This window comes from Corvus cornix, chromosome 2 (assembly GCF_000738735.6).
Source record: "Corvus cornix cornix isolate S_Up_H32 chromosome 2, ASM73873v5, whole genome shotgun sequence".
Classification (NCBI taxonomy): Eukaryota; Metazoa; Chordata; class Aves; order Passeriformes; family Corvidae; genus Corvus; species Corvus cornix.
This window is the reverse complement of record NC_046333.1, coordinates 88,909,233-88,931,502: the sequence shown is the minus strand read 5'-3', so window position 1 is coordinate 88,931,502 and position 22,270 is coordinate 88,909,233. Positions and strand designations below refer to the sequence as shown.

The following is a 22,270-nucleotide window of genomic DNA, read 5'->3' as shown; positions in this document are numbered from 1 at the left end:
GGTCCAAGTGTGTTGTCCATGTACACAGACAGCTGGATGAAGAGGATCACCCATCCAGAGGGGACATGGACAATGTGTGCTCCAGGCACTCAGCCTGGGTGCTCTAACAGTGCCCCTTTCCCTCTCTGGTGGCCACATGAGGAATGGGGCTCCTCACTGAGCTCCACTGGGTCACATGGAAGTTAGAGCCTTGAAATAGTTTTAAGGTAAATGTGTGTGAGTGTGTGTACACGAACCAGAGCCACCTACCCTGATGGCAACAGAGGAAAGCAAGATTTGCACCCTTGTGTGCCTCGGATCTCCCATCAGCATGGGCACCCCAGACAAGTTGTGCACCCCTTGCTCATGGGTGCCACAGAAGGCAGATTTTGCTGTTTCCTGAACTGCTGCTGCCCCACTGCAAGATTACCTCTGCTGTCATCAGCAAAAGTAGCACTATCTGCTTGTAACTTGGGAGTTATAGCCAATTCATAAAATATATAGAATTCTAAATTAATCAAGCTGCCATTCTTGTACTTAGAAATGTTTTTATTAAATATTTTAAACTTCTTTATGAGACAAATAATATTAGTGGCTTTGTGCAACACAGTGGCATGTAAAATAAAAACAATTTAATGTGCAAGAGAAGACAGCATTAAGTTACCCTTCATATTGGCCACCCAACTAGAATGATTACACATGGAAGAGTCACTTATGGCATTTCACGCACAGTGCATCCCCAAGAGGAGGGGATGGAAGCCAGTTTCAAACAGGCTGGCTTCAGAACCAGAAAGAGCATGAATGATTTGACCTGGTGCCCCCATCACTTGCAAAAGTCAGTGTTTTGCTTCTAGGAGCTAGGCCATCAACTCTTCACAGTGCATTGCATTGTTAAGCAAATGTTTACCTGGAAACAACACACGGTTATCCTTTCATGAAAATAAAACTAACTCCGGATTCTTAAAAAAAAATATTTTTTTTACTTTTCTCACTGACAGAGCATCCTTCCACATTTGAAAAGAAAAACTGTTTTATGATAAATGCTTTAAGTTTCCATTAATGGAAGTCTCAGATGTAGCAATAAGGCCAGTACGATCATTCTTTTTCTGGCAGTAGTTCCTGATGGCTTTGTAGATGGCAAAGGTAGGGATGGCCAAACTGGGCACTCCGGCGAGGATTACAATGATAGCATACACCCACGGGGGATATTGAACCTTCTCTGTTTTGGGGAACTCCTCCTGAAAGAGCAAACAACCAAGTTGTAGAAAGTCATGAGGAGCAAATACCTGGGAATATGCACACATTCAATAATTCAACAGATCAAAAATGTCATCAGAACAGTGGCTGGCCATTGGCACAACAGTTTGCCAATTCCACAGCTTGAGGGTTTCCAGCCTCAGCTGTTTTGGATTTATTTTTTCTTTAAAATGATGTAAAGAAAATGGCACGTAAGAAGTAAAAGCCAGGAAGGGAGACTGGGGGACTGGAACACTTCCTTGGCACAAAGGAATGTGGGAATGGGGGGGCCTGACAGGCCACCAGGGCTTTATGGCCAATCAGCCTTTTTGTGGGAAGGCTGAAATCAAAGGGTGAGGGAGGTCTGAAACATTATTAAGGGGGAAGAGAGGTTGCAAAGGAGGAGAAAAGTAAGCAGTCCCATTTCCATGTCTTGTAGCAAGTTTGCCAGAAAACTGATGGAAGATGAATATAACTGACAATGACTCTTATGTTAAACAAGAATACTTAAAATAATTATAAATAAGTATTTTGGTTTATATACTTACATAGCTAGGGTCCCAAACACTGTAGAGCAGTTCTTTGTTGACTGTCACCACAAAATAAAAGAAAAAGATAACTAACATAATGAGGGGACTGATAAGTCTCCAGGTAACCTGCCAGAAAATGTTGGGCTTGTGTCCAATCATGAACTCAATATCCTTGTTAAACCTAGAAACAAAAATAGGAAGTTCAGGACCTTAAAAGCTGGCCAGGATCAAAGAATGCCTGCTCATAACCAGAGAAGTCCAAACTACCCTTAGCTGTGGTTCCCAGGAATTAGCTAATGCCAGTGTGAGACCAGAATTGACAACATCAGGAGTTAGACCTCAGGAGTTCAAATGAAGGCACATATCATTGCAAGTCAGGAAAATTATTTGTGGAAATGTACTGTCTTGAAGAAGTCTGTGAGGCATATGTGAAATAGTTTCAACAGGAAAGAATCAGTGCAGATTTTTTGGGGATTTTCCCCAAAACATGTTTCAGTATTGCTTCACAAATTTTTGTTAAGGATCTCAGTGCTGCATAAATTAAAGGGAGTGACACAATATTAAAAAAGAACAAAGGCAAATAGCAGTAATTTAATAGTTAGATTATAATATAATGTTTGCCTATTTTGGATATCTACCAGTTTTCTCAGGCTGAATAATGAAACAATATTGAACTTTACACATTATTAAGAACACCTACAATGGTGTTATTTGGATTATTCATGGACCATGGGGCAAAAATATTTCCACAAGAAGAAACAAGCCCTGCATTGAGAGTGGTACTGTCTGCATCAGTCCTGAACCAATTCATGGCCTCTCCATATAATGCAACCTTCCACACACACTTCTTTAAAAATAGTTAGTTTGGAAGTTTGGGGTTTCTGTTTTAGTCCTTTTGTCTGGCTTTCCTGCATATCCTATGGGGATAAACTTTTAGGAGGGGGCTATTCAGTCGGTCCTTCAGCTATGAACAACACACTGAATCCACTTGAATCTCAATTACTATGTAAATTGATTTCATCTTTTCATCCCTAACATCTGAGATCTAGGTGTCTTAAAATGATACGGAGCCCCATGTCCTGACTGCAGCACACGTTCAGGCATAGTTCATGTGTGGATAACACATACGTTCTCCTTCAAGCAACAGAGCCACCCTTCCACCAATGATCTTTTCTCAGGAAAAGGTCACAGAAATTCATCTGGAGCAGATAGGACCACCTTTGGGCAGCCCTGATAGCTCTGTTCTCAAAGAGGACTACCGTGATGTGTACTGGCCAGGAACATGAAAGTTTGGTAGAGGCTCTTTTCTGAATCAAACACACACACACACACACACACACACACACACACACACAAACATATTGCCCCCACTTTATAGACTCAACCCATGTTTGTGTCCTGGGAATAATTTTAATTTACTTTGTAAAGAGTTCTGAGATCTTAAAGGGAAGGAAAAGTGATCAAGATAGACTTTTCTGTTCTGAACAAATTAAGATAAGCCCTCTTCCTCAAGGGTACACCATCTAATTTACCTAACCTGATTCATGCTTCCTCAGGTAGTATAAAAGTATGGGAAAATGGGTCACAAGGGCATTCACCCCACTGCCAGGAGCAGCAGCTGGATCTGGCACAAGTTCAAGTAAAACTTGTGGGTGATTGAATTTCCTGTACTTTATTTCACATTTCTTATGTATTAATTATAAACATGAAGATGTTGAAACTTGATTTATTACATTTCTAGAAAGCTGAGAGGATAGTTACTCACTGCTACAACTGATGAAGTCCTGGATTTATGAGATAAGAACATATCTCAGTAGCCTTGGATTTGCAACCTGCTGTAAACCAATATCTGCAGCCTGCCTGGCGATCCCCGTGTTGGACAGTATCATTTAGCACTCCCTGCAAATACTCCTGGGATATACCTCTGCTTTAAACCTTCAGCTTAGTGCCAATGTGCTTGTACTTTGCTTCTGCTAATTAAATGTCTAATGCAATTATCCTGAAGAAGGGTTATTATAAATGTCACCATATTTAAAAGGCAAATGAACTATACTGGCTCTTTTGTAGCTGTTGCAAATTTCTGCATTCTGATGCCTACTTTGAAAATAAATTATTTGCACTCATATCATTGCACTCCAGGGCTCTTGTTAACGCCTAATATTCTCTTGCAATCTTAGGGATGTGTTTATTTGAACTGGTTTTTAAAGAGCATTACTTATTATAATGGCTTAATAAAATGGAAAGAATTCATATTTAAATTCTTAACAAGCATTATTTCTTTTTGCTGAGAACTCTTTAAGAAACCTGAAACGTATAAGCAACCCTAAACTACAGCTGCATCATTTCATTGATTCTGTAAGAGAAATTCTGTGCACAGAGATCCAGCAACACTGTAGTTATACAGCTATAATCATTTATGCATTGATATCCAGTAATGGTTAAGCTGTAGTTCATACCTGTCTATTCCATAAATGTAGACGACTGCAAACATCTCACAAAATGCAATTATCAGCAGGGGAATAGAGCCAGCAAAACTATCAAATAGAGTCAGCCAGTAGTTACCAGAATTCAGCACAAAAATGAAGGCTATAAAATAACACACCAAACAAACGAGACCTGGGGGAAAAAACCAAAACAACAGCACACTTAGGCAAAGAAAGCAAAAGCAAAAAGAGGAAGAAAAGTATTTCCCCAGTAGCTATAAAGGTTTAAAAGTAACTCTTGCAGCCTGAAGGCCACCCCTTTATTTTTTAATGGCACTCTGGGAAGGCTGGCTTCTATTTGGGTAAAACTCTCCTAACATTGCACAGGTGGGAGATGTCACAAAAAAAAAGGGAGAAAGCTGAGGAAAGAAAAGAGGTCCTCTTCCTCGTAGCTGATGGGAAAACGTTGCTCTGAGAGAAATCCTGCCTGGGTGAAGGACTCAGGTCCTCCAGCTTCCCAGTGGAGGACATAGTGGTCATTGTGAGCAGGCTGATGGGCAAGCCTAAGGGTGAACAGCTGCCTGCAGGCTCAGATGGAACCTTACAGGAGCTGCCCTGTTGGGGAACATGGGAAAATCTTCAGTAGGTTACTGGGGGGTCTTAAGACCACTCCAGATCAGAAGGTAGAAGTGGAGTGTCCCTCTTTTTCAGCACACAAGCTGTTCTCTGGGGAGAGTGGGGAGGTCACTTCTCTCTAAAAAAGCACTTACCAGTAATAAGTTCCTTAGGAACTCTGGAGGGTATAATCTTGAGATCTTGTAAAGGTACAAGCACACCTTCCATATTTCCAAACATAGATGACAAACCCAAGCAGAAGAGCATGATGAAGAAGAGAATGGACCACAAAGGTGAAACAGGCATTTTGGTAATAGCCTCAGTGAAGACAATAAAGGCTAGGCCAGTTCCTTCAGCTCCCTGGGGAAGATTTAGGATCATTAACATCACATGGCACTTAAATTTACATTGGTAGTCATTAGACTTGGCAACTAAATAGTGGCTATGCATTCCTACCATATTTAAGGTATCAATATGCGTTAGAGTGTTAAACTTACATCATTCAGGAAAGTTACCAGATCACAGGTTTCAAACTTGAGGCTTGCAAAAGTTTCTGGATCAGTCATGTTGCACAGCTGCTGCATTTGTTCAAAGTTATCTTGGGTTACGTTACCTTCTGGCAAATCAAATGCATTCATCAGAGTAAGAATATTTCTGAAAAAGTGAAGTGGAAGTAATTTGAGATTATTTATTTGTAAGCATCATCAGGATTCATTTACCTCATTGAACAAATTATTAAGAGTACAATATCAAGATCAGATTTGACACTGGAAAGTCCAGCAGATGTACAGGTGCAATTCTTTCTTTCTTCTTCCAAGATGAGTATAGCACTGTCTTTCATGGCACAGATGACACTAAATGGATGGACAGTCTAGAAACCTGTGCAGGAGTTAGGTGCCTGTCTTAGCATTGCAGACTAAACACCAGTCCCCAGACTGGGCAGCTTCTGAATCATGTAGTTTCACAGTTGAATGTGGAGGAACTAGACTGGAAACCACAGAGTCTGGCTGCCCTGGTAAAATGAGGCATCTCTGATGAGACCTAAGCATTTAAGCTCTCCAGAAGGAAATCTAAACACAGAGCTAACACAGGAACCAGGGAATATTACATTCATGCCACATGTCAGCATGGACAATAATGTGAAATGTGGTTGCTTATGTAACATCTATGTAGGAAATAAGGTGACTTAAACAATTATCACTTTCTATGGGATTTGTTCCACAAGATTCCATATTTTTATAAATAATGAGTAGTTCTGATGCCATGTGGGTCAAGAGCTGCAATTAATCAGAAATGATAAATCCATCATCAGCAGGCTAACAGAGCTGCCTCAGCTAAACAAACACCTGCATATTCTGTGGGGGTTCTTTTCACAGTAACTCACTTGTCAAAACAGTCATCATATCTTGCTGTGGCTCTGAATCCAATGATGGAATATATGACGGTTGCGGCATAGATGGATGTGAAACCATTGATCACTGAAACGATCACAGCATCTTTCTCACAGTTGTTGCTGCAATTCAAAGAGAAGAAACAATGGATGTCAATCACATTCCCAAAATAAACAGTGAAACTGGCTACCAAGACTAAGAAAAAAGTAGTCTACAAATGCACAGGTACATCAGTGTACCCTCTAAGGGCACGCAAGTAGTGCTGTTAGATTCAGTAAATTAAAACTTGGTGCCTTAAGCAATTTAATAGCTATGGTTTTGGTTTCTTTTGGTGGTTTTTTCCACTTCAAATAATCCTGTTCATAAGGAATAACTGCCTGAGCTGTTTTCATGTTTGGTTCATGGGAAGTAAAGTATGAGGGGCAAAAGAGTTATGTCCCCTCCTTTTCAAGCTTGTCATGGATGTGTGCAGACACACACTGCCATGGGCTGTGCCTTCACTGCTGGTGTATTGTGCTGCAAGTTGAAAGATTTGGGCTTGAATTCAGATACTCAGACAGGAAAAGTGAGCAGAATTTCACTTTTCATATCTCTTAGGTATGGTGAAATTGCAGTAGCCAAGAGCACTTGGGAAGAGTTTTGTTTGACTGTTGAACAAAAGATGGTTCAAAATGTTCTCAAGTTTTGGAAGAACAATGGAATGTTATGCTGATAAGATGGGATAGAAAAATTCCTTGTAGAAACTTCTCTGCTGCAGGCACTTCAGTGTGCCTGTGCTAACACAAAGAATTTGCCGAGCCAGAAACAGACTTTCATCTGAGGGACAAGATAAAATATCAATATTCATTTAGTTAATGGTTTTAAGAGAAGGCTGTAAAATGGTAGATACCTTATTTCTCCTGGGCAAGAGAGGGGTATTGAGGTAAACTTGATGTTGTCATATTTGATTTTCTGAACATGTTCAAGAGGAGAGGCAAGCCTGTCCAACCAAGACCTGTCACACTGTGTTCTTTCCCCATTTAAAGCATTGCAAATAGGCTTCTGCTGGACATAGGGCATTGAATGGGAATTCCTGGCTGTAGTCTTGTGTCAGTTTTTGCAATGTAACACGAGATTCTCCATGACAGGCTTGAAAAGCATTTTTTCCTTTTAGAGAAAGTAATGTGCTCAAGCTCCTTCTCATTATGAGTTAATGAATTCTTGATGGCACTGAAACCTTGTTGTATTTTATGATGTTTTTATACTCCCAAACCATCTAGGGCAGAGTCACTGATACCTGATCCAGCTGGTTCTGGATTGCAGGTGGCCCAACACCAGATGTTTTTATACTCCCAAACCATCTAGGGCAGAGTCACTGATACCTGATCCAGCTGGTTCTGGATTGCAGGTGGCCCAACACCACAGTGTAACACTGTGGACTTTGCATGGGGATTTTTTTACTTATATTTCCTTGGAAGTTTCCTTGACTTTTTTCAGTTTCCTCCTTAAGTCATGAATCACTGAGCATTGAATGAATATGGCCCGATATCACTGCCCTGTGTGTTGGAAAACCCAGAGGGCACTGGTCCTTTTCTTTGTGTCTTTTGGAAAGGTGAATACTCTCAGTTCTGACCCCATGACTGTGGGACATTGACTTGGCCCTTAGGTGGGGCTTGACACCTCACACTGAGACTTGCGGGCACCAAAAATTCCACAGGATCTTTTCAAAAAACACCTGAAATCAAGAGGGGTAGCAAGGAACTTCCTCAGTGACTGAAATGCTGGTGTGGTGTAATTGAACCCAAACCAAAACTGAAACACAGATTTCTGAATGCATGACCAAACCACATATCCAAACTTAATTCAGAGATGTTTGTCAAAAATATTAGGTTTAGAGAATGCCACACGGTTTTCCTGCAAGAGTGCTGAAGGGATGGCAGGCACCAGGAGGCATTGGTGGTTGCTCCAATATTTTATGAGGGGGAGTGTAGAATATAGTGCTGCATGGTAGTTTGCAGGCTGGGTCAGTCTCTGCGTGATGGGATTCCTCACCCCCTGGCCTCACAGCACACATACAAAGAAATTGAATTTAAATTTCAAAATTAGATGTATCTCCTCATCTCAAAGCTAAGTTTTAAACTGTGTTCTGTGAATTGATTTGAAATGTGTGCTCTACCACCCTGCTCTGACAGCACTGAGACCAAGGGCCTCACCATGCACTGAGCACTCCCACAGAGGAAACTCCTGCTCATCAGCTGCTGGTGGGCAGCCAGCCCCCTTCTTCCTATCCTGCATCACCACATCTTTCTCTAGGAAGTCAGCCAGAACAGGGACCTGAAATCTTGGTTTGGAGAGCTAGGATCAATCAGAGGAGATGCATCCTACATGTCTAAGGGGAGGCTGTCCCAGTCCCAAGTAGCACAATAATAGGGCAAAATAGAGATGCTTCATTTGAAAGAATGAAATACTCATATGAAATTTGGGTTTTGTCTTGCTACTTACTGAACAGAGTTGTAACTGGAGAATGAAATGAGGCCCCCAAAGGCCAGGGAGAAGGAGTAAAACACCTGAGCTCCTGCATCCAGCCACGTCCCTGGGTTTGCCAGCTCGGTAACCTGAGGCATCAGAAACACAGCTTTAAGCACATCCAACATTGCTATTTAAACTAAGTAGGAGACATTTAAAACAACAATGAAAACAAGAACATTAACCATGCCAAACTCACTGTTCTTGAAGAATTTCAACAAATAGGTCAATACTTGTTGTCAAACTTACTTTTTTATTCTAAAAGAAAACCCATCTGAAATTTTTATATAAGTATTTTGAAAATTGATCTAAAAAATGCTTTCCATAGCTGACAGCTGCCATGCCTGTTCTCAGAAAAGATATTTATTGCTTAGCTTTAATAATGATCATTCAGAGATCTGCTCATGGAAAATGATCCCACTTTTAATTTTGTTTGAAATCTGTTGTATAATTAAACCATTCTCTTAGGTCTTTTGTTCATATGGCAATTAGATGGGTTCCCAAATACATGATTCATGCTATAAATTTAGGCTGGTTCTTAAGTAGAATACAGGAAAATAAATCAAGCCAAATAAATGGCAACCCCACTGCTCTGTGATGATCATTCAATTCATTATAAAAAATTTTGATGGAGGATGGAGAGAGAAAGAGAAAATATTTGTGTGTATGTACACTTGTTATATCCAATGCAAAGGATTCACCTCACAGAACCAAGATTTTTAAGGTGTCTGAGGGATAGAAAAGCAGCAGTGGAGAGGACTAATTTGCAATCAGTTGTTAATTACAGAGAGAACCACATCATGTTTCACTGAGCAATGACCCAAGCAGTGACTTACATTAGGGGTGAAGAGATACACAATTCCATTGGTTGATCCTTTCAGCGTCAAGCCGCGGATCAGGAAAATGGTAAGCACCACGTATGGGAGAGTTGATGTCACATACACAGCCTGCACCAAAAAAATGTAAATAAACCATTCAAATAAAACAAAACACTTGAGTTAAAAAAAGAGAAGAAAAGAGGGAAATAATCAAGGTATGGTGACTAACAATAATGGCAAGTTTCAAGCGAGTCACAATTAGCACACTAATAAATATTCAATGAAATAGTATGTGGAGTACATTTTTGATAACAGACATACTTATTAGCAATAGTAGCCTATTTAAGAGAAATTGTCATTGTTGAAATTCAACTCAGACCATTCAAAAGCAGCATCAAAAATAACCTACACTCTCAGACCAGCCTGATGCAAGGATGGACTCTTAGGGCTTTGCTGGTCACTCTTTTGTAGAGACAATATTTAGGATTTGCACAAACCCAAATAAATCTGTATAGGCATGTTTTGAAGAGAATGGCCATAATAAAAAGAGAGTCCCTCGATCCTGCATTAAAGATAATATTAGTGTTAAAGTGATAATACCTAAAGAATGTCTTACTAGGACCTGTAAGGACAAGGAAGACTCAAAAAATTGCTCACAAAAATCTCCACACAAATCAAATCAAGTCAGATTCCATTTCATTCACGTTCATTCTTCAAAAAGCAGTCCTGGCGATAACACAAGATTTTAGACATGCTTTTACTCAAAACCCAGACAGTTTCTACAGCATTACTAATTCTGTATAAACAAGGAATCACAACAGCATTATTAAAATTATCTCATTAAAAATCCCCCCAGGATAGAGTACCTTTCCTGTTGTTTCAATGCCTCTGATTGTGCACACGTACAGCACAGCCCACGCACTTGTTAAACATAGCAAAAGCCACCACTGGATACTGCCGGAATCCTCAATGGAAGTGGAGATGTTCAGCGTTTCTCTGTACCAGAAGTAATCTACAGGAGAGCTCTTGGCACACTCTTCTACATAATCTGTAACCACAAAATGGTTGTCATTCTGTTTGTCTTCTTTTACTTGAAAAAGAGAAAGCTAAATAATAAACACCAGTGTTCTAAATTATACCACTTAATGCCAATGGATTCGTTGTTGGCAAATTTTCAGATTTTTGGAGGCTAGTTTCATGGCAAAATGAGACATGTAAAAGACAGCTGTTTAACAGGTATTTTAATACAGTGGCCCTTCCTGTCCCACACCTCCTTCCTCCCCCACACCTCCTTCAGCAATATTTTGTCTTCTGTTTTGTGGGGCATTGTTCAATGTCTTGTCAGCTCAAGTTGAATCCTCGGCTTCCTGCACTGCCCTGGCGTGTGCACTATTCTGCCCTGGCCTGCCCTCAAATTAGGCTTTCCATACTTTATTTGGGAGGAGAGGAGCAGAGCACTCTGAACAGCTGTTCACAGACCCAGCAGAAAAACCTGCTTCATACAGTGTCACACAGGGCTGGCTATGGAAAGCAAAGCTGCTGTCACCAAGCAGTCTCCAAGGGGCTGAAGACTTGTCATATTGAGAGATACAGGTGTTTTAAATGGATTGTGCATTTTTTTCCCTTTTCAATGTGCTAACAGAGGGCTGTTGGTGAAGAGATGGATGAAACACATTGCCTAATTCTGGAAAATGTTAGTGTTTATACTAGATCTGCACTTAGTGAATATTCTGTATATGAACACATCTGTCAAAATCTACCATGAAGCTTTATATAAAAAGCCAAAATTTGCCTCAAAGATTAAGTGCTGGCCAGATTTTATTTAATGTGAATTTGTACAAAACATAAGTGTCAAACAGTGCAACGTGCCTGACAGGACTACCATGCCTTACTGTTATTTCACAGAAAGGCTCATTCAGTGTAGCTGTTAGAAACAGAAATCTGTGCTGTGCAACAAAATACAGAATTTTATAAAATATACCTGTTCTGTTGTCATTGAGAGGACAGTTATTCCAAGGCAGGGGCTCTTGGAAGGAGTTGAAGAAATACCACATCACACAGGCAATAATAGTATTATAATATAAGCCCACCAGGAAAGATACAAACATTGATGCGATGCCTGAAAAAAAAAAAAATCAGAACACAGTGTACATTTCAACACTCTTGTCTTCAAGATATATCAAAGTACACAGTATCAAACTCAACCTTTCCTTCCTCCCCTGCTACATTTTGGATGTAGGTTGATCACCTTGAATTTGTTGCCTAAAGGTTGGACAGGTGAGTCCTAGGTAGAGTTACATCCTGAAACCTCTCTGAGACCGAAGCTGATGCCCCCTTAGGAGCCATCTTTATGAGAGGACTAATTCCCTACAGACACCACACAATCAGTTCACAGCCTTGCCAGATAATATCTAGGGAGTTTGGGATGCTGGACACATGAAAAGCTCAACTGATGTGGAATTTTGATTAAATGAGACCCAGATATCTCCTTCTTCCTCAAAGTCCCTCCAGAGGTCAGCAGAGGTGGTGTTGTACAGGATGGATGGCTGCCAGGAGGCACGGTCTGTGACCAGGTACAGAATTCACACTGGTATCTGTCCTCCTCTGCTCCTTCCCAAGTAATCAACATCTGAAGACTTCTCTGGCAGACAGTAAATGCTAATCATTAGCTCCTGAGGGCTCTCAGGTCCTAAAGAATCTTGAAAAATTCCAGCTGCAATGAACAATTATCTTTTGTAACTGATTTACAAATGCAGTGGATGCCAAAACAGCCCTGTTTCTTCCCTTTCAAGTGTGTGGTTGAGGTTGGAAGGGATCTCTGGAGGTCATCTGGTCCCACCTCCTGATCGAGCAGGGCCACCCAAAGCTGGTTGCCCAGGACTATGTCCAGGCAGACTTTGAATATCTCTCAGGCTGGAGACTCCACAACCTCCCTGGGCAGCCTGTGCCTTGCTTGCTCACCCTCACAAGGTTTCCTGGTGTTCAGAGGCACCTCCTGTGTTTCCTGTGTAATGAGGCAGCTGTGGAGGTTTGTATGTTGTGTGCATAATGCTGGTTTTGCTACATTTTCAAATGGAGTGCTTGAACACTCGGGAGTCTGGTACAGAGGTGAGTAAGTTATTTTCTGCAAGATATTGGTCCTGTGGCTTTTGGAATGGTAAGTCTCAGATGCAAAAAACTAAAATTAGGTGGAGCTGAGGTCTATCAGATAAAGATTCAACTAATATTTATCCACAGAACAGTTACAGAACAATTTTTGGCACACCTAAAGCTTCATCCTAATGGTAAAAACAGCCAGTATGGCTAACATAGAAAATATCTCTGAGGCCTGAAATTGGTCTCAAATTAGAGAAAGGTTTTAACAGGGCCCATGGTATTTGAGAATGTGAACACAAATTGTCATTGTGCTTTATCATGAATAGTTTGACCTATCAATAGAGAGTTAGGAAGAGGGGAAAAGTAATAGATCTTGAAATCTCTTATGGCACACCAGAATAAAACCCAGAAGATTTGTTTTTTAGATTATCAGTTCAGACTTGTGCTTTCTCAGGCGACTTTTTGACTTACCAACCCCTTTCAGAGTAGGGTGGATAGAGCTCCATACGCCCACACTGCCTTTCCTCAGCCTTTGACCAATGGCAAACTCAAGGTGAAGCAGGGGGATGCCCTCCAGGACTAGCAAAATCAGGAAAGGGATCATGAAGGCTCCTGAAATGGACAAGAAAAACAACGATTCCGATCAGTGAAGTATTACAACAAAACAAAAACATTAAGTTTGTTGGATGTTGACATAATAAGTGACCTGTAAGCATCTTTGTGGAAACCCTTCTCTGTTTTCTGAGCAATGCTTTGCCTGATTGCCCAGGCAGGGCACTCAATTACGTATGTGGTTTCAGGTAGGAATTCTTACTCTTCCCAAGTGACACACATAAACAGAAATTATACACTCTCAAGGTTAAACTTTGAAAAAGCCACCTTTGTATTGCAAGTGGAGGAAAGGTAGGAGTGGAGGAAAGGTAGATACTCTCCTGGAATTACTTCCCCGCTCCCCCCCCACCCCCTTTTATTTTTCTGCAAAAGATTATGGTTTTATAGCTGTGACTCATGCAAAGTATATGAAATCGTTGAATGAATTAAGCAGAGTACCTCAAAATATTAGGCAGGAGCCTGGGGCTGTCTGCCTAAGACAACAATAAGTGCTTGGCATCTATGTTCAACAACTTTTATGTTTGATTTGAAGACATCTGAAGTACAGGGTTCAAACCTTCTTAATTATTATAAAGTTGGTTAGTACAGGACAAGTATTCTTAATAAATTTTTTCCTGAACAAGGTGTACCTTGGAAATGGGAGATAACATAGAACATTGCAGTGGACTCTGAAAGTGCAGAGTCAAATGCTTGAATATTGCCACACATTAGAATTATGGTTATCTGTCATTACAAAATGTCTTTAACTTCCTAATCTAACAGGAGCAAGTCATTGGAATGCAATAAAAAGAATGCAGACCAGAATGTGAAGGGTTCAGATCTGGCTGTTTACTGACTTTGCCATCATGTGCAACAAAAATCAGATAGCAAGTGAAAGAGGAAACCTGAAGAATGAAAACCATTCCAGAAACTGAAATTTACTTCCTGGGGATTCCAAGCTATCAAGAAAGCTGGGGCGCTGTGAGCACAGAGCACACCTTTTAAATTTTTTTCCTTTCCTCTTTTTGTGTCTGTGCAAGGTCATGGAACCCCTTTATCTGACTGCTCTGTCATAGACGTGTTATGCTTAAAGACTTCTTCTACAGTATCTTAATAAAGGTACCTCTGTAAGCATCTGGGGGAAATCCCCTGAGGCTGATATAGAGCACTCTTGGCATGTCTGCCATTGAAGGTAGTTCAACTCTGAGAGTCCTGCAGCAAATTTTACATGCTGTGCTGTTGATAGGGAGAGCTATGGTGTTGGGACTGTGCTGCTGCTGAATCTCCCTGTCCTGGAGGGAAAGCAACATCTGCCCAGACTGCTAGAACTGGGCCTGAATGGTGCACTTTAGATTAGTGACAAAAAATGGAGCCTAAATCAGAATATCAGTCTGCCTGCTGTCTGCTGAAAGCAAAAAGTTCAGACTACCTTTGAATGCTTTCTAATGCTGCATAGGAAAGAGCCTGATCTTCCCCCACTTCTGCCAACAGAGATGGTAGCTATCAAAAAAGATTTTTCTTTGACAGGTATGATAAGGAACAATTGGTCATAGCTTGAAAAGACTATAAAGGTTGTACATTTCCTTATTCAACAAGATCTTTGACCAGGGAGATAATTTCTAATTAAGTCCTTAAGTGATCTTACTGTGACCTGACAAAAAAAAATGATGTGTCTCCATTAGGAGCACCTGAGCGGAACTAACTGCCAGTCCATGATCTAAAATCACTGCAAGCTGAGTTTCAAAGGATGACAAGGACTTATCCTCAGTGCAAATGGGGAGTGTTTGGATCAGGCAGCTGTACAGATCTATCTTCTGGACTTAACTGTTACTGGTGCTGAAGAAGGGCTTTATCAGAGAGAGTTGAGAGTGTGGTATGGCAGAGGCCTATATGGCATCCCAGAGAGTAGGTAACAAGAAAAGATCCAGATGAGGCAGCCATATCAACTCTGTAGGATCAGGTTTCAGATTCTTATGAGGTGTCTTGGGCTTGAAACAGAAAGAATACTCCAGAATTTAAAACTGCTGGTATAAACACAATGATTGCGTCTTTCTCTGATCTTACCCTCATGAGAGCTCCTGGTCAGAGTGTGACACGAGGGAAACTGCACCAGCCTGACACGGGGTTGGAGCACAGGGCATATTTATAGCTGCTTGCACTTCCATGCATTGGTAAGTAACTCCATCTTTCTGAAAGGCCAGAGACTTTGCGTGTGGAGGTTGTCCCACTGACTCTCCCATCAGGAGGGGAGGGTGGGTTCCCTCCCAAAGGAAAGGAAGCCATCAGGATGTAAGGGGATGGAACGCAACAGTGAGGGGGCACTCACTGCATACACTGCAAAAATCTTGTTTTCTATGAAAGCAAAAGTAAAACAGTTAGGAGAAGTGTTATTCACAGAAAGAGGGTGGAGAATCAGGAGAGAACAAACTGTTTGAAGCCAAACTTGCTAATGTCTAATCAGATGAATAGGGGCCCTTAGGTGCACACCAGTTCCAGCACAGCTAGGGAAGTCCATAAAGAAAAAATGGGACAAGCCTTTAGAAACTGAAAGGACAAACGGAGTCAGTTCCTTGCAGTGACTGAGTCTGACACGGTTTAAATGAGTCCCAGAACCTCTCCCAGCATGGGCAAAACCTTTGCACTGTCAACAGTGATGCCAGGCACAGGGGGATGAGGAGTCCATTGCCATTTCTGGCTTAGATGCCTTTCAGCTGCCAGTCAACAAAGCATGGAGAGAGGGCTGCCCTGTTGTATCTGACAGTAGTAGCTCCTGCAGTCAGTAAATTTGTAGAAGTCCCTGGAGTGGTGGGAAACAGAAGAAAGAACCTTGTTTTGGAAGAGACCCTAGGCCCTCAAAAATTGGAATATGCCTTATATGTTTCACAGGTTTGTGACATGAAAACACACAGTCAGAAAGACATGAGTCAGGAATTGACTGCTTTAGCACTGACACCATTTGTAACAATATCTCAACTAAGACTACAATGCTAAATTTGAATTTGCAGCTAGGGAGCTCACTTCCCTCAAAACTAGGGTGGATCATCGTAGTTCACTCTTTTCTGGCATTACAAAATAGCCACTGTTCTCCAAAGTGAGACAGCACCAGCCTGAGGCTCCTGGATCTATCATGGAGCTGCTCCACACTATTGCAAGGCTGTTCTTGCAAGGACTAATTGGTCTCCTGAGAAGGGGATATAGCTGAGATGTGAGGAGTGAGGAAGAAAACAAATGAGATACTCTTCTTCTTGAAGATGATGTCCATATAGTTCTTTTCCTGAAGGGATAGACTGGCACAGAAGAAACAGAGGAATAGTCAGCGAAGTTGGAGGTTTAGCAAACATCTACAAATAACAAATCATAATGAATCTTTCAGTCTTTGACTAATAAAAAGTATGTCCCAAGTCAGTTTTTCTTCTGGCTTTCCTCTGAAACCTTTTCAGTTTGGCAGTCTGGATTTTCTCAGTAGTAGCTAGTTTTCATTGCAAGCAAGGTGAACCACGCTGATTTTAAAAATTGATAATTTTTTAGTAAGAAGGGGTTTTGTGTGTGGCTAAATGACATGCTTTATAGAAGTCTGAGAATACCATGTCTGTACAGCTACCTTTGGCAACCGGCTTCAATAAAAAATATCTTTTCTGGTGCACGAATCACTTTTCAGTGATTAGTCATTCATCCTGATGTGTGCCACAAAGGGCTCAGCATTTTGAATAGCATTTTATGTATTTGAAACTACCAATATTTAGCTGTAGGAATATTGTTGTATTTTCAAGAGAAATAAAATTACAGCTCTCAATTATATATGACACTTCCTTTCTCTTTCTTGGGTTCTTTGGTTTCTAGGGTTCAATTCTAGCAGCCAGCTCAGAAATCCATCTCTGCTGTATTTTCCCTTCCTCTCAATTTCCCCCCAACCTTTCTGAAAGAAGCTACAATGGAAAAATAGTAATTTGACTTGGAAAAGCTGCTGTATAGGATCATAGAGTCATTATGGTTGGAAAAGACCTCTAAGATCATGGAGTCCAAACACGAACCACAGTGTTCACCACAACACCATGTCCCCAGGTGCCACACCCACACACCTTTGGAGCACTTCCAGGTTCACATGGGACACAAAAAGATAAACAAATACTTTTTAAGCAGTCACAATTTTATGATCCTAACAAATGAACCAATGATGTGAAAATAGACCCTGTATAGATGTACACAAACAATGATTGATATTCCAGTCTGTAAACCTTACAGCTGAGATATTAGATTCTCATCCTGTTCCAATAATGTATTTCAAAATAAATAATATTTGGTTTGAACATCTGTATAGCTGTTATTCTCTCTTTAATCTAAGAGCTTCTTATGTCAAATTGAAAAAAATCATTTTTGCTTGCACATTATTCCTCATGAAGGGAAGGCAGGCAGACTTCAGATGGAGGTGTTTTACTATACTAACATGATCTTAGACCTCAGCTGTAGCAACATGTCATTTCATCAACTGCTAAGTGAGGAATTGCTGATGTCATTACTGTCACTTCATTCAGTGTGGCATGCACAGAGATAAAAAAGTTCTCCCTCATGCAGTGGCAAGGTTTCCATATGCGAGCTGTAGAGTTAGAGACTTCTTTTAAATCAATGGTTTGAACATTAAATATGCATCCTCTTTTTTATAATGGTCATCAGGGATAAAATGAAAATGTTTAACAGTTGATTAAATGACATGTTGCTCAATAAAGATTAAAAGCTATGAGCAACGTCAGAGGCAGCTATCAAATGAAAGGAAATTTCTATCTCATTAAGCTGGTGGAATTGTTGAGGCAAACACCACACCTTTTACATTGTGTGCATATTGAACTCTATTTTGCCTTTGGTAATGATGGATTTGACAACTTTTAAGACATTAAAGGATAAAATGTGCTTTGCCCTACAAATTTCACTGGGGTAAGTATTCAATTTTTAATAATATAAACTCATAATCTATCACAACAAAAGTAAGTAAATTCTGTAACCACGAATTTCTTTCAGTGTATTAGGGTATCTCAGTGTTAAAATATTATCATAGTGTTGTATGTAGGAAGAAGCAGCTCTCAAATAATTCCAGATTTAAGTTCAATGTCTGAAAATAAATGTTACTTATAAACTCAGTGTTCCTAACTACCTTCACTACAGACAATTTGCAGAGAAAAAAATCTCCCTTCTTTGAAGTCCAAGTACCACACAAGGGTAAATTTTACACTTCACTGTAGTCCATTTATGTTTCATAAGGGATGTAAAATGTGCAAGCACCGGACCATAGAGTAGGTGGACATCCAGCCCCATTCAGGGGTGTCCTTGGCTGGAATACTCTCTACACCACTGCTACCAGACCTCACCCATCAAAAATGGTCCAAACATTCATCCATACAACTCATATTCAGAAAGAAAGAAGTTAAGATAGCAAAGCAAATCCTTAGAAATTAGAAACAATTTTCAGGAGACAATCCATGCAACCTTGTTTCTGCACATACCTAATATCTGATCTGTGGTCACACAGGACTTTTTCACATCCACCGCAGATATTTTCTGCGCAGCAAATAGCTGGCTGGCTTTTTTTAAAATCCCTTAATGCACGACCATAATCCACCATCACATCCAGTGTGAGCTTTAGGACTCTAAAATAATCACTCTGGGAACAATCTGAGGAGGAACATAATCCCCGTTTCCAGTGGGAGAGCAGGAGCAGGGATTCCTGCTGCTCTGAACCCAGGATTCAGTGAACACATATCTTGAAGACACAAAGTATGAGGACATACACCACCCAGGGCAGAGGCACTGGAACTATCGGGGAAGAATGGAGTTTCCTCAGTGAGCTCATGAGTGTGGTGTTTGCTTTCTAGTGGATGATCTGGAAAAAGGTGCATAATGTTGCAGTTTTACCCTACCCTGTTGTAGAGGCACATCTGTGACCCTGAGTGGACCACACAAATGCAAAGATGAACGAATCATCTTGGCCACCATGTTGAGGGGCAAAGACTAAGGCAAAACTTGCCCAAAATGTCTAGTAAATACACATTTCCAACTGCATGTAGGTGAAAATGGATAGAGGGAGCACAACAGAGGTAGGACGTCATACACAGTGACTTCCTCAAGCATCCTGTTCTGGACTGGTTTTATGGTGTCAGGGAGTTTCCTTCAGCAATCTGACAGCTGCAATCCAAGAAGTTGCAGTGCTGCCTCCACTGGGTGCTTGGTATGCTGCAAACGTGGCTGAACGGGAATTAGAGATTACAGAAATTGTCTCAACACCAAAATATCTTCAGAAATAAGAACTTCAAGATCTGCTTTTACAATACAAATAATCACGTGTTCAAATTCAAAGGCATCCACCGAAGAGCAGAAGAGCAGGCAGTTTTTTCTTTTTTCTGATTTAAGGGAGAAGTTTGGGAACAGAAACTGTAATGGGAGGAGGACAGTGGTGGCAGGAGTTGGATTTAGACCTACCACAAGAGGCTGAAATGCACTGTGCAGCAGAGGAGGAGGAGGAGGGGTTGCACAATAGCTCTCCATCCTTATGTGTGATGAAATTAGGGAGTCCTTCCTAAGAAGTTACAGGAAGGCATTGCTGACTACTTGTGTTCACTGGTAAGAGTCCCAGAATTTGGTGCTGTGCAAAAGGATTATTAGACAAGGTACCAAGTCTGGTTAGAAGGACACATATCTGTGCATTAACTTATAATTCCTTTGCTATGTGCTCTCTTTCAATTTCTGCCTAAAATTTGACTGAGAGAGTGCCAGGGAAAAAAGAAGCCAGGGTTAACAGTTGTCAGAGTTTCTGACAGTGTTTCCTGAGAAAGGACAAGTTACAGGATGATGAGAAAGAAAAATAATTGCTGCCAGAGGACTGACACACACACAAGCAATTTGTAAGTCTTCACTGACATCAGTCATAAAACCATGATCCATACCAAGTTCTTTGCATTTGTTGGGTGCTTGCTTTTCAGGTGCATTTCACATGACTAGAACACAAGGGAAAAAAATACCAAAAAGCAGGGAAGTGCCTATAAATCCATCCTGGAAAACAGAGCATGTCCACTTTCTAAAACTAAGTAGAAGAACCTGAGAAGCCAATGAGTGCCATCAATTTTGGAGATATGCATCCACTTTTTTCAAATTAAAATTGTCAAATACAGCAAAGGGCTTCTGACTCTGTGTGTGTGTCTTGTAACTTTTTTGCTACAAGAGCTGACTCTGCTGCAAATGACCTCCAGTTTGCACTGCAAACTCTAAACATCAGCGCATGTTAGAGAAATCTTAATGGTAAAAGCATCTCTTGCTGCAACTGAGCCACCTCTTGTTACATGTCCCCGAGTCTGTGTGAGCAACTCCCCACAGAGCCCTCATTTGTCCCTACTCTAACCAGGACAGCAATTTTTAAGCATCTCACCATGCACATGTAAGGAAAATTACTTTGAAATATTGTTCCTTAAGCCAAAATTTTTGTTTCAAGATCAAACATTACAAAGGAACAAATGCATTTTACACATATCCCAGAGTGAAACATGGACAATAACCAGATATCAGACAGAAAAGTCTGTAAGAAAATGAAAAATGTATGTTGTTGTATAATATTTAAGCAATGGGTCAGCTCAAAATTACCTTTCAAAACAAACAGCAAAAGAAAACATGATTTTTAACATGGTCATTCCTTATCTAAACCCTAAGGAGTACCAGTAAATTATACAGTAAACAACATATACTTGGATGTTAAATGACTTAGTAACACCAACTGATAAAAAAAAAATTAACTTCTTTCACGCTGTTACTCCTTGCACAAATTACACAAACACTGACTCTGCAGGTGATACACGGATCAGTCCAATCCCAATGAAAAACCTATAATAAAAAAATCATTTGGGATCATGATCAGAATCATAATCCCAAGTAGTTTATTAATATTTTAAATACACACTACATATATGTATGTATGTAAAGCAACATAGGGCTTAGATGGAAGAAATAAACTATGTCATCAGTGGAAGACTCTGGAAGACTCATTTGTTCAATCCTGTGTCCTGAAATAAAAACAGACCCTTCCTTTTCTTCCATCACTAACGTGACTTCGGTGGGTGATCATGACCTGTGAAATTACCTTCTCTGTTAGCAGTCTTCTAGAGAGAACATCATTGTTCTCACAGGAACTGACCACTTCTAAACATATTCCATCATTTGTTTACCAAAAGAGAGATTAAACCTGGTTTATACCCAAAGTTAGTTAAGATGTATTAAAGACATACCTCCTCCATGGCTCTGACAGAGATACGGGAACCTCCAGACATTTCCTAAGCCCACACAAAACCCTACACATGTCAGCATATACTGAGCCTTGTTGTCCCATTTTGGTCTGGAGTCTGCCTCTTCTTTCTCAAGGACCTCAAGTTCAGCATGGGAAGGTATCCTGTCCTCCAGGCCAGGATTGGGCAGCTTCAGCTTTACCATGTTTTAAATTTCCTGACTGAAAGGGTTGCCAGTGAGGAATAATGAAACAGGCAGCTTGTCAGAACCCTGCTCAAAAAGAGACCATCTATTTGCTGTCTTCAGCTATATATACTGAACCTTTGGCACTGGACTTGTAAGTGCAGGCTTGTGGTAAAAAGAAGTGTCAGCAAATCATTCGATTGACCAAGTCAGCTCTGACACTTATTAATGCTTTATCTGCCAAGTTTTTACAGAACAGTCTGTTCATCCAGTAGGATACATCGATTTCAGCTAATGTAATTCAGGAGATAATTTGGCTATAAACCCTAATCACCTATAAGGATATGTAACACCCCTTGCCACTCCCCTGTTTAAACTCACTTAAATACAAATATAGCCCTAGCAAATGAGGAATAGTAGGATTCCACTGGCCTCAGACTAAATATAGATATTTAATATCATTTTTTATCAGGAAGATAAACTGATTGTGACTCACCATCACGTTCAGTTTCCCATTATGTATGCTAACAAAATTGTATGTTTCACAATGAATGTTTCTCTGTAATGGATTGTACTCTGCTAAATGTTCTGACCAAAAGGATGGAGAATGAAAGGGATTATAAAATCTGACCTTTAAAGTCATA

General features: G+C 40.5%; 1 protein-coding gene across 1 annotated transcript; it reads right to left on the bottom strand.

The window, feature by feature from the left end:
- Positions 1–978: 978 nt before the first annotated feature.
- Positions 979–21,677, bottom strand: SLC6A19 (solute carrier family 6 member 19). Its single transcript, XM_010393893.2, has 12 exons — positions 21,446–21,677; positions 13,065–13,205; positions 11,479–11,616; positions 10,364–10,545; positions 9,516–9,626; positions 8,656–8,768; positions 6,168–6,296; positions 5,281–5,437; positions 4,939–5,143; positions 4,202–4,361; positions 1,764–1,926; positions 979–1,217 (listed from the first exon to the last, which is right to left on the bottom strand). The coding sequence occupies exons 1-12, from the start codon at positions 21,645–21,647 to the stop codon at positions 1,011–1,013; spliced, it is 1,908 nt and encodes a 635-aa protein (XP_010392195.1). The 5' UTR covers positions 21,648–21,677; the 3' UTR covers positions 979–1,010.
- Positions 21,678–22,270: the final 593 nt, after the last annotated feature.

What these genes read in the sequence shown, in the direction of transcription:
- SLC6A19 (XM_010393893.2), bottom strand. Translation starts at nt 21,647, where the DNA reads ATGGTAAAGCTGAAGCTGCCCAATCCTGGCCTGGAGGACAGGATACCT. An exon ending in CCCTACTCTGAAAGGGGTTG is followed by an intron (nt 11,617 to 13,064) that starts GTAAGTCAAAAA and finishes TTTTTTTTTCAG; the next exon opens with GCATCGCATCAATGTTTGTA. An exon ending in TCTCAATGACAACAGAACAG is followed by an intron (nt 10,546 to 11,478) that starts GTATATTTTATA and finishes TTGTGGTTACAG; the next exon opens with ATTATGTAGAAGAGTGTGCC.